The 16,502-nt window shown below is 51.7% G+C and overlaps 1 protein-coding gene across 1 annotated transcript in view; it reads right to left on the bottom strand.

The window, feature by feature from the left end:
* Positions 1-16,502, bottom strand: part of VANGL1 (VANGL planar cell polarity protein 1) — a 55,230-nt gene that overhangs the window by 14,004 nt on the left and 24,724 nt on the right. The window contains exon 5 of the mRNA XM_045478766.1: positions 335-468. Within this exon, the coding sequence (XP_045334722.1) occupies positions 335-468 (134 nt within the window). The remainder of the gene's footprint in view (positions 1-334; positions 469-16,502) is intronic.

Raw genomic sequence — 16,502 nt, 5'->3', positions numbered from 1 at the left:
TGAATGAACCTCCCACATGTGTGGGCTGTAAATCAACATTCCTTTGAAAGCATGTCTGCCTGCAGAAAGAGAGAGAGAGAGAGAGAGAGAGAGAGAGAGAGAACGAAAGAACAAAAGGAAGAAAGGAAGAAAAGGGAGGGAGGGGGAAGAAAAGAAAAGGAAAAAGAGAAGCAAAGCAAAGCAAAAAAATGGTTCTGAACTGAGAATGTACCATAGAGATGGACACTGAGGGGAGGGAGAACCAAACAGATGGACCATAAGGTTGAAGCTAAAGAGTTGCCCAAACTGTGCTCCCTAGGTCCACCAATGAGAGACACCATTTCAAGGCACGTACCATCTACATTGTAGACTTTCAGCCCGGCCATGTGCTTGGCTGCTCGGAATTTGGAGGCTGTTAGGAGATTGGGGTTATAGATGGTGAAATCTTTATAGTAATTTTCCAGAACCACCAATGCTGCTCGCTGGATACTGAGAAAAGAGGGCAAAATTAATGCAATGCTTTTTCATTGAATAAGCAGGTCCTAAATGAAAAAAAAAAAAAAAAAAAAAAAAGTCCTCTTCTGGAGTCAGGACACCAAGGGTAACCTGGCAGACTGGCAGCGGCTCCTGGGTGTCACCACCCCATTTGTCTCCGGGGCGAGAATTTAAAGGTGAGACTGAGCTCCGTCATCAAGCGGCTCCTGTGCCTTCTCCCGGGCTATGTCATTAGCCACATCCCACCGAGACAACAGCTGAGAAAGGAATCAGTTATAACTTAGATTTGCTTAGGCTGCACGGAACTTTCCCATTTTTCTCAGTTTACAAACGAGGGAAGCGAGGAGCCCACAAGGGTCAAGAGCCTTACAGATGGTGGCGGGGCTAACGGGTGAAGGGACCAAGTGTAGGTTCAGCTTTCTCAGGTCTCCGTGCAGGGGCTCCCTCTAAGCCCCATCGCCCCTGTTGTAAGGAAGGCTGGGCTTTCGGTTTTCTAGAAATCAGAACCAACTACAGCCACACAGGGCAGAGGGCGCGTGATAGAAGCCGGCTCCAGTGGGGCGCCTGGGTGGCCAGGCTGGCAGCGCGGGGCCTGCTTGGGATTCTCTTTCTCTCCCTCTCTCTGCCCCTCCCCTATTCGCGCTGTTTCTCTCATAAAATAAATATAAACACATAAATACATAAGTGCATGCTGCCTGCAGATATTAGTTAATCCCGATCCCTCCTCTGGGTTCCATCCTATCTGCCCCAGGTCAGCTGGAGCTCCGTGTTTCAGAGGGAGCAAGACCCCTTGAATCCTCAGCTGAGACCTTGACCTTTCTTGGTGTACGAGGCCTTCTGCCCTTGGCCCTCTGCTGTCTCTGGCCCTCAGTAGAGGCGTACGCAGCGGGCTCTCCCTGCCCAAGGTCAGGCCCCTAGGAGAGCAGCAGGGAAGAGGTAAGGCCAACAGGTACAGGGGCAGAGGAGGGAGGGCGTCCACGCTCCCTACTGGCGGCAGAAGAACCTGCTCTTGGTCAGGACACTCACCACCTCAAAGAAAAACTTGGGTTCATACAGCACTGATTTTCGCATACCGTCGTGTCTGACTCCCACGATCATTCAAGGTAAGAAAACTGTCGTTCAAAAATCTCTGACCAGGGACACCTGGGTGGCTCGGTCAGTTGAGCATGGGACTCCTGGTTTTCAGCTCAAGTCATGACCTTGCAGTTTGTGAGTTCTAACCCTGTCGGGCTGTGTGCTGACAGTGCAGAACTTACTTGGGATTCTCTCTCTCTCTCCCTCTTTCTCTCTGCTCCACGGCTGCTCGTGTGCTCTCTCTCTCTCTCAAAATAAATAAATAAACTTAAAAAAAAAAAAATCTCTGATCGGCACACAGGAGAGCTGGAACTCCAATCTGGGTTTACAACCCTCCAGCCTATGCTCTTTCCTTGCGACACGTGGCCCCTGTGGGACAGTGTACGTGCTGACACCAACTCTACAAATTTATTTTTATCTTGCCCTGCTTATTTTCCTTCCTAGCCCCTGCTAAGTGGGTGAGATTACCAGGGTCACTTACAATAGCCCAGGTGCCAGGACAGGGTTGCCCTCCATTCCTGGATGGCCACTGTAACTCTCTGAGTGGCTCAGGGATGTGCACTTCACAGAAAGACAACACAGCCCCCTAACCTATCAGCTGGACACTCTGTCAAACCCCGGCTCGGCTCCCCTTGTTTGGCACAGAGTCTAAAAACGATCCAGAAGGCAATCAGCTAACCTCCCTGATAGCAGGGCCATGGCAAAGCTATCCCACTTATATCCCAACAGTGCTTCAGTCAATCAATGGTCTACCCTCGGCTGCTGCTTAGTATCAGCCTCGACAGGCACACTCACGGGAGGCTGGGAGAATCTGGCGAGACCAGCCCTGTATAATGGAAGTAAGAGTCCTACGAGCAAATGCGCGTTTTGAAAGCCCTAGTCATTCAGTCACACGGCTGCTCAATATCCCTTCCACATTTGAGTGCCTCCGTCTGCCCAGCCCCGGGAATGCAAAGGCAGGACGCAAGGGGCTGCTCGTTAGCCAGCCCTACAGAGAACCCAAGCCCTGTGACAGCTGACGGGAATACGTGTGGGTTGAGGGAGCGCAGGGAAGAGTGCAGGGAAGGTCCAGACTCCCTGAGTAAGCCAATGGGTCCCTGAGCTGAGGTTTTGTGTCACAGGTCTTAAGTCTGCTCAGTGGCTCTCCAGCTCAGAACGACCCAGGCTCCTCCTTGACGGCTGTCTCTGGTATTTTCCAAAGCAGGGCAAGAACTTCTTCACCCCCACCCCTCCATCCAGAGACTCTCTGTGGCCTGATCACACGTGCACGCACGTACACACACACACACACACACACACACACACACACACCCGCCCTCATAAGCACCCATCCCACCCCCTTCCCCGTGCACTGTCTCTCCAGAGGCTCCGGGCTCGGTGAGACCAGAAGTCCTCGCACACACAGTGTCTCAGTTCATGCACACAGACACGCTGGCGTGCAAATATTTCCTCCCACACTACCATATGCACGTGAAAGGTGAAAACATCCCTAGGCTCCTGGCTTCCAGCTGAAAGTTATTTCTCTGATCAAAACTTAAAACTTAAAGGGCAACTCACAGGCTATTCTCAGGCCCGTCTTCAAAGCAAACCCTCTTGTGGTTGCTGGGTTTGGCTTTTCTGTCCAGCCAGGCCGCAGAGAGGAGCCCAGGGGATCCCGCTAACTCAGTCAGGGCCTGCTAGGCAGGAGAGGGAAAGCTGGATGGGAGCCCGGTGGCCCCATTTCCCAGCCTCTCTACCCCGAAACCACAGACAACGTGCTGTGCTGCCTGGAGAAGGGATGTCCTGCCCAGGCTCAGCTCCAGCATGGCTTCGCTTGCCGGGGTGCCCACCCCACGCCCTGCCTCCTTCTGGCACAGGGCTGCGGGCAGACACTCTCCAAACCGGGCAAGTCCACAAGCCTCCCTCGAAGCCCACTTACGCCAAAGCCCAGGCGGCCATGGGGAGTGCGCAGGGATGGGGCAGGGAACCCGGGAAAGGAGCTGCTGACGTTTACCTGTGTGGCTCTCCGAGTCCTCGAGAACCTTTGCTCAGGAAAACAGTTCGGAATGAGGGGGAAAAGTCAGGCAGTGCTCGGCTTCCCCAGGACTGTCACCTCCACAGAGGTACCAGAGTTTCCCAGAAGCAGCCATGGACCGGGCCAGCCCCACTCCAGGCTGACAAGCTGACACAGGAGCTGAGGGACTCCTCTGGGAAGGTTAGAAATGCCTCTAAGAGGGGTGCATGGCCTCGTCCATAGAAAACGAGGCCATGCCTCATGCACCACTCAACAGATCTAGCAATGCCGGGTACAGAAAGCTCCACATAACTAAAAATAACACATAACTGAAGTCCCAACGTCAAAAAACTGCTTGTGGGGCGCCTGGGTGGCTCAGTCAGTTAAGTGTCTGACTTCGGCTCAGGTCATGATCTTGAGGTTCGGGAGTTTGAGCCTCGCATCAGGCTCTGTGCTGACAGCTCCGAGCCTGGAGCCTGCTTCGGATTCTGTGTCTCCCTCTCTCTCTGCCCCTCCCCTGCTCAGGCTCACTCACTCTCTATCTCTCTCTCAAAAATAACTAAATAAACATTAAAAGAAAATCTTTTTTAAATGTTTGCAAAATCTGGATTAAAATGTGGGGCACCTGAGTGGCTCAATCGGTTAAGCATCCAACTCTTGATTTCGGCTCAGGTCGTGACCTCACTTGGGCTCTGTGCTGAGTGCAGAGCCTACTTGGGGTTCTCCCTCTCTCCTTCTCTCTCTGCCCCTCACCTGCTCATGTGCTCTCTCTCAAAACAAATAAACTTTAAAAAAAAAAATCAATATGCCTTTTTTTACCTTTTTAAAGACAGTAACCTACACGTGACTTAAGGCTTGTTGGTGACTCAGGATGAATGTTTCATGTGTTAATTATGAGCTGTGCCACGTACACAGCCCCGTGAAAATGTCAGACCCCACAGGAGACAGAGGCCACCTGTCCCCACGCCCCACGCTGGGTACTCAAGGCTGTTTCTTCACATCTCTTCTGTACTCCAGCCTTCACTATGGCTATCAGATTCCTTCCTAGGTGCTGTCTCCCTACCTGCCTCTGGCAATCATCTTTCTGTTCTCATACATCCTCAGCCTGGGTATAAATAGGGAAAAGGGCTTTGGCGGACCCAAGCGAGGAACTCTGCTCCAGCTAAGTGACATCCGCTATGGCACGTGAGTCTGAGGTCTATTTCAATCCAAAGCCTAAGGTCTTTTTCATGTCTATTCTGGATCCTGATTCATGCCATGGACTGAGTTTATCCTATAACTGACTGTAGGTTAAAAGTAACATGCTACTAATATGGCATTTGGCTTCCAGTAAAAGAGCAATTCAGCAGCCACTGAGGGGACATCCTGCAGGGCACCAATGCGGGCCTCAGCCATGGCCCACAATGCCAGGATGCAGGAACACCCTTGTCCCTGGCCATTGTCAAGGTTCAGTATCTTTCTGCGCCTCTGTCCTTCACCATCTTCCAAACTTGGGGTCTTCCAAGGCCCAAGCAGGCCCAATTTCTTTTAGAAAGCCTTTTCTAACTCTCTGGTCAACACTGATCTGTCCCTAAAACGCACAGCATCAACAGCCACCACACAGGACCTGTGAGGTTTTCAGGCGTGCTACTCTCCCTCTTCAGCAAGGCCATCAAAGTCCCCAGTGTGCAAGGGATACCTCCTGTGACTTCCCCCAAGGACATACCACTCACTGGCTCAACTTGCTCGTGGAGGAAACCCCAGAATTCCAACAGGCATACGATCAGTCCAGAGCATGCATTTCATAAAACCATGGGGTTTCCAAGGCAAAAAGGGCCTCAGAGATGGAGAAAAGCAAATCTTTCAACTAGTCCCAGTCTCCAGACCAGACCGTCTCTGGGGACGGAGCGGGGGCAAGAACAATCAAGTTGGTGAGAAACCTGCCATCTCTCTTATCGCCGTCATATTCTGAGAACTAGTAATCTGACTAAACAACCCTCACGCAGAAACCCCGTATTATGGGCAGGTGGAGCCTGACGTACAGATTATAGACATGGCCTCACCCAAAACCTACGGCAAGGACCAACCCCCCAAGATAGAGAAGGCTGAGCTCAATCGATATCGTGTTCCAACATACACCCCTAGATCACGATCCAGGGAAATAACTGCTCACAGACCACACGGATTTGTGGAAAACAGCACGGTGATAGGCAGAACTGTAACAGAAATTCCCTTGAACCTGCACGTAAAGACATGGACAGGAATGCCAGGTATGTGACAGACCACACGGACGATGGAATATTTAGGGTCAGAAGAGCCGACATCATTGCCAGAGCAAAAGCACACCCCTCTACTCTGCTTGGCCCAGGCTGACCCAAACTTGAACTCGCGGGAAAGACAGGCCCGCAACGGGTCAGCACACACGTCTGAGGCAATTCAACAGCCACTTTTATTTACCTTTTTAAAAATTTTTTATTTTTATTTTGAAAGAGAGAGAGAGAGAGAGAGAGAGAGAGAGAGAAACAGCATTAGCGGGGGAGGGGCAGAGAGAAGGAAAGATAGAATCCCAAGCAGGCTCCGCCCTGTCAGCACAGAGCCCGAAGCGGGGCTCGAACTCAGGAAACGTGAGACCATGACCTGAGCCGAGATCAAGGGTCGCACGCTTGACGGACTGAGCCACCCAGGCGCCCCTCGACAACCACTTTTAAATGTGAAACTCACTGCTGACAAGGTTGCCTTACTGGCCCGCTTTCTTTTCAGGACAAAGACGGTGGAATGAGACGTGTGGTGGCCTCTGGCGTCTGTTACGACTGCCGTGGGAACAGAGACAAGGGGCTCGCCCTGCCTGTGCACTGCGGTAGAGACAAACACCTGGGAACAGAGTTCGTGCTTTAGTTCCTCAGAACCTGAAAGACATTTTTGAAAGATGAATCTGAAGGCCCAAACCCAAACCAAATCAATGTCCTACACAGCTACGCTTGCTACTGTTCTCTGCATCTCTGCTATGGGAAACCGTGTGCACAGAGCAGCTGGTCCCGGGCTTTGGCCCCAGACAGCACGACTCTTGGCTCTATCGCTTATTCTCTGACCTTGAACTTCCTGAGTTCGAGCCCCACACTGGGCTCTTTGCTGTCAGCACAGAGCCCGCTGTGGATCCTCTGTCTCCCTCTCTGCTCCTCCCCTGCTCTCTCCCTCTCTCTCAGAAACAATAAACATTAAAAAAACTGGGAAAAGAAAAAAAGAAAAGAAAAGAAAAGAAAAGAAAAGAAAAGAAAAGAAAAGAAGGGAAGGGAAGGGAAGGGAAGGGAAGGGAAGGGAAGGGAAGGGAAGAAAAGAAAAGAAAAGAAAAGAAAAGAAAAGAAAAGAAAAGAAAAGAAAAGAAAAGAAAAGAAAAGAAAAGAAATTCCAGAGGCGCCTGATGGTTCAGTCAGTGAAGCGTCCAACTTCGGCTCAGGTCATAATCTCGTGGTCTGTGAGTTCGAGCCCCACGTCCGGCTCTGTGCTGACAGCTCGGAGCCTGGAGCCTGCTTCCAATTATGTCTCCCTCTATCTCTGCCCCTCCCCCATTCTCTCTCTCTCTCTCTCTCTCTCTCTCTCTCAAAAATAAATAGCGTCCAAATTCGGCTCAGGTCACGATCTCGTGGAAATTCGGCTCAGGTCACGATCTCGTGGTCTGTGAGTTCGAGCCCCTCACTGGGCTCTGTGCTGCAGCTCAGAGACTGAAGACTGCTTCGAATCTGTTTCCCTCTCTCTCTGCCCCTCCCCCATGCTCGCTCTTGCGCTCTCTCTCTCTCTCTCTCTCTCTCAAAAATAAACAAACATTAACAAAACAATTTTAATTCCAGGGACAGAGGGCAAGATCCAAATACGCCAGGATCTGACTGGAGTCTAGTGACACCTGTACTTACCTCCTGAGCTTAAATATCAGTGGAGACAAATACAAATTCTATGGCTTTCCAAGACTTTAAGGTCAGCTGGCATTTAGGTTGGGAGAAAAACCAGAGACCTCTACCTTCTTGCTCTCAAGGAGGAGGCTTGCTTGCCTGGTTTAGGTGTATTTTTTTTTTAAGGATATTTATTTAGGGGCACCTGAGTGGCTCAGTCAGTTGAGCATTTGACTCTTGATTTTACCTCAGGTCGTGATCCCAGAGTCAGAGGATTGAGCCTGGCATCAGGCTCTGCACTGAACACGGAGCCTGCTTAAGGCTCTCTCTCTCTCTCTCTCTCTCTCTCTCTCTTTCCCTCCCTCTGCCCCTCTCCCCAGCTTGTGTGCTCTCTCTCTAAAATAAATGAAAAAAAAATCTTTGTACAGTTTATTTTGAGAAAGAGAGAAAGGGCGCACACACGCACAAGTGGCGGTGGGGCAGAGAGAGAGAATCCCAGGGAGGCTGCGAGCCCAACGCGGGGCTCGAACTCACAAACCGTGAGCTCATGACCTGAGTCAAAATCAAGACTTGGACGCTTAACTGACTGAGCCACCTAGGCGCCCCTTCGGGTACGTTCGAAAGATTAAATGAGATACTACATTCCGAAGTACGTGGCCCGAAGCAAGGCCACAGGGTGCGGCCACAGGAAATAAGCCAGGACACATCCCCTCTGCACAGCTTTCCTTAGTGCCTCAGACCCTAGAGTTGTGCTACCGCCTGTTTTTACGCAGCGTCTCCTGCCAACCCCAGCCTCCTGCAAACCGGGCCCTGCTCCCGGGAGGCGCCCACGACACACGCTGTGGACGAGGAGCAGCCTCAGAGTCAGAAGGCCTAGACCCCAAATCTGCTCCCGCGGCCCTGTAACTCTGTACAGTCCCTTCCCTTCCGGGGCCTGTTTCTCGGTCCCCGGAGCCGAGATGCCAGAGAGCACCTAGGGCTGTGTGCGGATGTCCCGAAGAGCAAACGAAGGAAGGGCAGGAAAAGCATCTGTGAACTGCACGCGGCCACGGGATGCAAACGGTCCCGCTCCTAAGGGCAAGGAGCATCTGGCAGCAAAGGGCTGAGGCTGGCTGCTGGCTCGATTCTTCGTGCGTCTCTGGGCGTGAAAGCACGACCTAAGCTTCCCTGCCCCTGAATCACAAAATGTTACTCTTCGCAGAAGGAAGAGAACCTTAATGCTCACCCAGGCAGAGACACAAGAAGCAAAGAAATCCGAGTCCGTCTAGGCCAAACTCCCAATCCACATACCGATTCTCTTTATGGCGCCCCGGACGGCAACCAGCCTCTCCGTGAAAAGAAAGTTCTCTCTCACTTGGCCTTGAAATGACCTTCCTCTAAGTTCTACCCAGGGGTCCTGCCACCGCTTCCTTCTGCACCCAAACCCTCCTTTCTTGTGAAAGCTCATCAAATATTTGAAGGAAACAATTGTGGCCATAAACTTCCCCCCTTTTAACTCTCTTCCTGCGCAAATAAGGGCACCGAGGCCTAGAAACGCGTGTATGCAAATATGCACACATACGCATGCACACACAGAGAGCTCCCTGTTTTGTTCCCTTTTCCTTGGATTTGGTTGTGGCTTCCGTAATTAAATTAAGACATGCTATTAAAATCAGAAATATTCAGGTTTTAGAGCTCAGCCGGTCTGAGATCCTCGCACTTTACAGGCCTTAATGTCTCTCCGGGCAGCTAGAAAGGCCCTCCCCTGACAGGGCCAGGTGGGGAGGCCTCAGGCAGGTTTTAGCCAGTTCTTTTTAAATTAAAAAAAATTTTTTTCACGTTTATTTATTTTTGAGAGAGAGAGAGAGTGAGTGAGCAGAGGAGGGGCAGAGAGAAAGGGAGACACAGAATCTGAAGCAGGCTCCAGGCTCTGAGCAAGCAGTCAGCACTGAGCCTGATGCGGGGCTCGAACTCACAAACCGTGAGATCATGACCTGAGCTGAAGTTGGATACTTAACTGACTGAGCCACCCAGGTGCCCCTTAAATTTTTTTTTTTTTTCCAGCGTTTATTTATTTTGGGGACAGAGAGAGACAGAGCATGAACAGGGGAGGGGCAGAGAGAGAGGGAGACACAGAATCGGAAACAGGCTCCAGGCTCTGAGCCATCAGCCCAGAGCCCGACGCGGGGCTCGAACTCACGGACCGCGAGATCGTGACCTGGCTGAAGTCGGACGCTTAACCGACTGCGCCACCCAGGCGCCCCCCTTAAATTTTTTTTAATGTTTATTTATTTTTTGAGAAAAAAGAGAGAGGATGAGCAGGGGACAGGCAGAGAGAGAGGGAGACACAGAATCTGAAGCAGGCTCCAGGCTCCGAGCCGTCAGCACAGAGCCTGACGCGGGGCTTGAACTCATGAACCGATAGATCATGGTTTGAGCTGAAGTCAGACATTTAACTGACTGAGCCACCCAGGTGCCCCTAGCCACTTCTTCTTAAATATTCATCTGATCCCTTTAGCTCTGTCAACAAAAACAGCTTTCTTCATGCGTGAAAAACGTGGAAGCATTTCTTACATGTTAGTGCCCCACGTAAATGACAGCTGCCATTAATCTGGTTACCTCGGTGTATGCCGACAGGAAGGCACTGAAGAGGCAGGGTTCCAGTCACAGCAAAATCCGCAAGGGCTTGCTTTCAGGGCAAGTACTCATTACTCTACTAGCCAGCTAAGGATGCTGACACTCAAAAAAATCCTAACAACCAGTCTCCCCAACACCATTCACAGGCTAGTATGAATTAGGAGCACCCGCTAGATCCCAAGGACCTGGAAACAGATGTGAAAAGAACCTTAAGAGGCTCAAGCTCCCGTCGGTGGTGACCCACAGACTGTGACAGAATCTGTGACCAGGGGAGGGGTGGAGGGTTTCAGGTGAAGATCTGCGGCGGAGGCGGAGCGGAGTTGCTAAGCGTTAAATGATGGATGATGGCCACGCCGTGCGCACAACAGGCTGTAAAGTGAATTCCAGGCAGAGGAAGGGGTGTGGGCAAAGCAGGCTGGTGTGAAGCAACCCTCCCAAACAACTACAGTAACAGCGACAGGGCCACCCTGCTGAGTCACAGAACAGCTTTGAGACCCTGTTGGTGGGGTGAAGTGTCTCCCCAAATCCACGTGTGTACCCAGGACCTCACGACGGGATCCCTGCAGATGTAATTACAGCGAGTTAAGGTCCTACTGGTATCTTTATAAAGAAAAGGGGAGGTGCGCCTGGGTGGCGCAGTCGGTTAAGCGTCCGACTTCAGCCAGGTCACGATCTCGCGGTCCGGGAGTTCGAGCCCCGCGTCGGGCTCTGGGCTGATGGCTCGGAGCCTGGAGCCTGTTTCCGATTCTGTGTCTCCCTCTCTCTCTGCCCCTCTCCCGTTCATGCTCTGTCTCTCTCTGTCCCAAAAATAAATAAACGTTGGGAAAAAAAAAAAAAAAGAAAGAAAAGGGGACACACACAGAAAGCGCCACGTGATGGCAGAGCGGAGACTGCGCTGATGTGGACGCAAACCAAGGAGTGCCAAGGACGGCCAGCAGAAGCCAGGAAGACCAGGAAGGATTCAGAGGGAGCCTGGCCCTGCCAGGACCTAGATTTGAGACTCCTAGCCTCCAGAACGGACAGAGAAAACTGTTTTAAGCCACCCAGTCTGTGGTCCCACCGCAGCTTTAGGAAGTGAACACATCTGTATTTAGGGCAAGACGGATGGAGACAGGGAAAGAGCAGGGCCAGGCTGAGAGGATGGCAAAGGTCGGAGACGGTGAGGGGGGACAGCACGACAGAGAGGGCGTGTGTGGGTAGGAGAGAGGGAGAGCCAGCCAGGAAGATCCAGAGGATGCTAACAGTAAAGGCTGCCTGGGTGCCAAGGCCTCCCTCTCTCCTACTACTCTTAGAGGCGTGCCTGATCCGGCGGCAGCTTTTTAGGCCTGAACCCGGGGTCTTTGAGAAAACGCTAAAATGGTTCGACTTTTTGTGACAACTCCCAGTGTGGGCGAGCCGGCAGATGGGCTCAGTTCTGACTAACTTCTCCCCACAAGCGTCAGCAAGGCCGCAGCCTGGATGCGTGGCCTTCGCTGTTGGCCTGGACGTAGAGATAAAGTGACTTTGGGGTGACCAGGAGTCAGGACAAGGTGCAGCAACATTCATGCCGAGTCCCAGAGACGCGAGTATAATTAGCCCCTCAATGCCGCTGCCACCTCTCCTGGGAACCGCGCACAAGAGCGTTTGCATCTCTGGGCCCTCCTGCCTTTTAATTAAAATGTTTGTCTCGAGACTGCCTTTGGGGATGTGGCTTACACGAATCCCACACAGGGAACAGGCAATGATCACCTTGGAACTTGAGGACAGGGAGGGGTGAAAATGGGAAACGGCTTGTGTTTACTGACAGACCTGGACTGGACGGTAGAAAGAGTTGGGCACAAGCCTGGATTTTCAGGGACTCTGTCACAATGGGCCAGGTGCGACACACATTGCTGCCTGAGATCCTGGGATGGGAGGCAGACTGCCGACCTTGACGGAGGCCCCACAGCTGGGGCCCTGTCCCGCTGGCCCGGCCCAGGGAGGCTCCCTTCCAGGGTGCGGGCTCCCCAGCCACACGGAAGCTGCAGAAACCTAGTTCTCTGAATCAATATTTATGGGTTGGAAAGTGTCCCTGGCGTAGGCACCAAATGGGGCTGCACGCAAGCCCTGCAGGGGCTCCCCATCAGGAGGCAGAGACGCTAGAGGCCGGGAGCAGCTCAAACGGGGTTGGTCACCAAGGAATGGCCTCCAAAGTGCAGTCTGGGGGAGCACCGGAGCCCTTCTCTCTGCACTTTACGTCCCCCCTCTTAACAAACGATCACCCTGGAAAATACCCTCCCGAACGTCAGGCAGACCACACTGGGGACATGTGCAGAGACCACGCTCTGCCTCCCTGGGAGGAGTCTGGGAGGATGAGAGGTAGCTCACGGCTACCTACACCGGCCTGGTTCTTCTGGTCTCAGGAGCCAGACAACAAAACGCTGTCCCGCGTGTCGCCCTTTTAGGCCACGATGCCATGATCCACGGGGCGGGCGGTTCTGAGTGTGGCGTCAACACTTGAGACCTCCTTCGGAGGTGATCCCGTCATGGCGGGCTGTCCCCTTGGCGGCCCTTCCTGCAGCAGAAATGCTGGCAAACCTGAGACACGCCTCCCTGTAAGCGGCAGGTTTGGCTATTGCCACGGTCTGCCCGAAGAGTCCTCAGCCCTGCTTCCGGGACAGGGCACCGACCCCATCACACCGCCACCTCCCTGCATGGTCCAATTTCGGCCGCAACTGCTGGCCCTGCCTGGGATGGAAATTCAGCTTTCTCAACGTTTCAAATTACTGAGCTGAATCACACCAGATAAACATCAAAGACAACTGCCTGCTTGGGGCTAAGACAGAGTTTAGATAGGAACTACGGTACCTCCAGACCCACCTGGGATGCCTGACTGGCATTCTCTTAGCCAGCCTCCCATTTCTCAGCCTCAGTACCTCTGGCCTTGGGAAGGACCACGGGAGCAGAGCATGAAAAGTCGGGAATCCTGAGGGCCATCAGCCTGGCCCACTAGACCTCTGCCGGCAGAGACGGGGCCAAAACGGGCACAGAGCGGAGCCGGGCAGTGGCTCTGCAGGACAGGGAACGCAGACACCTGTCCATCCGCCTTCTTGTGTGTTGGCATGTCCTAGCCACCTGTGGCCCCACAGGAAGGCCATCTAGACCAGTTCTGCATCCACGGGCTCCTTGGCCATTCGGTGGCTGCGCTCTGTGAGGGTTGGCCCCTCGGGGGCTCGGAGCAGGGCTTACGGGCAGACACTGTGCGAGGGAAGCCTTCCCAGCTGTGGCCACTGCCAAGAGGCAGCTGTCCAAACACAGGGCTGCAGTGTCCAGCGTCTCACACCCTCATTACAGCCACTTCGAACAGGCACCCCCGGGCCAAACCGCAAACGGCAAATTCTCCCACAGCAATGCAGATCCGAGCAAAAACCTTTCCACTCTACTCCTCAGCTTTTACTCGTTTTTATCCTTTGCTTTTTTAGGGGACAGGCAAACGTCTTCGATGAAAAGCAGTTAAACAAAACACACCTCTCTAAAAATGAAAACTGTGTACGAAACCATGATCATAAATGACATGAACCAAAACCCCCGGTGGTCATTTAAAAACACTCCCCAGCTTTGCGGCCGATGGTGCTGGGTCCTAACCAAACCCGTTGATGCCAGTCTTGAATGTGAGAGGGAGGGCCCACAGCTCAGCGGGACGGTCAAATCTGGTCGGCGGTGTTAATTACCAGCTTGGATATCGCTTGACCCAGGATCACAGACCTAGGATTTCAAGGGGAGGTAGATCTGCCCTGGAATTACTGGAATAACCTTAATCTCCCCCAGAGACTCCCGCTTTCTCACTTCTAACTAGAAAACCCAAGTGCATTCGAGAGAAGCAAGGCTCCCACTTGAGCTGTGAGGACGCAGGCGTGAGCTGGAGAAGGGACAATATGAGCTCTGTTTCATCAGGGTTGAACTGCGCTCATTGATCCCATGGTTTCCTGGGGCTCTGCGCTCAAGAGTCACCACTGTGTCATGTTCCCGTCTTAGCTCGGGCTGCCATAACAAAATACCATAGACTGAGTGGCTTAAACAACAGAAACTTATTTTCTTAGAGTTCAGAAGCCCAGATGTCCAAGACCAAGGTTTGGCTGATTCAGTTTCTGGTGAGAGCCCTCTTCCTGGCTTACAGATGACAACCTTCTCATGATATCTACACATGGCCGTTCCTCGATCCGTGAGCACAGGGGTGAGAGAGAGAGAGAGAGAGCACGCACGTGCGTGTGTGTGTTTATGTGTGTGTGTGTGTGTGTGTGTGTGTGTGTGTGTGTGTGTGTGTGCAAGCTCTCTGGTGTCTCCTCTTATAAGAACATGCGTTTTATATCAGATCTATGACCTCACTGAACCTTAATGACTTCTTCAGATACCCCATAAAGCCACACAGGGTTTAAAGTTGCAACCTATAAATTCTGGGTGATACAATTCAATCCATAACATTCCACCCCTGGCCCCTAAAATTGATGTTCTTCTCCCATGCAAAATATGCCAATTCCATCCCAACAGCCCAGAAGGTCTTGACTCATGCTGGCACCAGCCCTAAGCGCAAAGTCTCATCTAAGTGCTGAGACTCAAGGTATATAACCTACAGTGAAGCAAAGATCCCACTCCAGCTGTGAACCCGTGGAACCAGACAACTTATGTGCTTCCAATATATTAATGAGATAGGGATAGGATAGGCATTCTCATTCCAAAAGGGGGAAACTGGAGGAAAGGGTTGATGGATCCCAGACAAGTCCAAAACCTAGCAAGGCCAATTCCATTAGATCCTAAGATCTTGATCTTAAGGGTGATCCTCTTTGGTTCAACACGGTGTCCTCGGGGCTCAGGGCTGGCCCTGCCCAAGCAGCTCTCGGCAGTGGCCCCAAGTGGGGGACCCAACCTCTGAAGCCAATGAAAAAGGAACCTGGCCCTGGGGCCTGTAGTGGGAGTGGCAGCCCGATGATCTCTGGATCATCTTTGGGGTCATTCCTCCCTATTCGTGAGGATAACACATGTTCTCAGCCTTCCTTCATTCTACACCCCCTTCTCTGTATCCTTTAGTCCCAGGTGACAGTGTTACTACTGGGACAAACCCATCTTCCCATCTTTATTCTTGGCTTCTGCTGGAATCGCTGATCAACTCCTGATTAAATCAAACAGAGCTTGGCTGGCTCAGTTGGTAAAGCACGCAACTCTAGATCTCGGGGCCATGAGTTCGAGCCCCACATTGGATGTAGAGATTTCATAAACAGACAAACAAATAAACTTTAGAAAACATCAAACAGTTGTGTGACCACACCCTTGATGTTGTTCTCTTTAATATCCACTTCATCATTTTTTGCTATATGAATAAGCTGAAAATTTTCCAAACCTTCAAGTTTGGATTCCCTTTTGCTTAACGACCTCTCCTTCTGCAACACATCTCCTTGTCACATTTTACTATAAGCAGTTAAGGAGGACCCAAGCTGCATCCTCAACACCTTGCTTAGAAATTTCTCAGCTAAACATTGGGGCTCCTGGGTGGCTCAGTCGAAGCACCTGACTCTTCATTTCTGCTCAGGTCATGATCTCACAGTTCATGAGATCGAGCCCCCGGTCAGGCTCTGTGCTGACAGTGCAGCGTCTGCTTGGGATCCTCTCTCTCCCTCCCTCTCTCTCTGCCCTCCCCTGCTTACACGCTGGCATGCATGCTAAGTAAATAAACATTAAAAAAAAAAAAACTATTAAAAAAATTCCTCAGCTAGATATCCATCACTCACAAGTTCTCCCTGCCACAGAACACCAGAACATGAACACAGTTCAGCCAAGTTCCTTGCCACTTTATAACAAAAATGGTCTCTTCGCCACTCTCCAGTGACATGTTTCTCATTTCCACCTGTGAATTTTGGGGGTGGGACACGACCGCCCCTTTCAACACAGCAATGCTACGATCATGCATGACCATAAACCTGCACTGTTTGAAAAGCAATCCGTGAATCCTTTCTTCTAAAGCACAGGTGGTTCTATCGTCAGTAACCAGACCCTTGATAAAAAGGTGCAGGGTCGGCACCAATTTATAAGATACTCTCCACGTCAGTGAATGAAGCATGCCTAGAAACCCACATAGTCAAAGCCTGCTCGCTGAATTAGGCACAACGGAGCTTCAGCCAGATGAATATCTCACAGAACACGGGTCACTGTCAACAGGCAAGAGTTCTACCTGCTTTTGTGGTTCCAGTCTCTCTGCTGATGACTCCCGGCTACCACTTTTCCTTGATGTTCACATGCCTCCCTATAGCAGCTCTCACTTGAAATGTGTTACTTGTGGACTTGTTTGAGGTACAGAAGTCGGTAAGTAAATGTTAGAACTATATGCAAAGTAAGAACAAGCAGACTGAGAATGGGAGCCCGAGGTGGCTGGGGGAGTCGGCTGCCTACCGCTATGGTTTCAAGGTCCAGGTTTTGCGTGCTGACTGAACAAAAAGAACCAATGGGCTACGGAATGGCTGCAGAGAGCAAGC

This window comes from Leopardus geoffroyi, chromosome C1 (assembly GCF_018350155.1).
Source record: "Leopardus geoffroyi isolate Oge1 chromosome C1, O.geoffroyi_Oge1_pat1.0, whole genome shotgun sequence".
Lineage (NCBI taxonomy): Eukaryota > Metazoa > Chordata > Mammalia > Carnivora > Felidae > Leopardus > Leopardus geoffroyi.
This window is presented reverse-complemented; position numbering and strand designations above follow the sequence as displayed.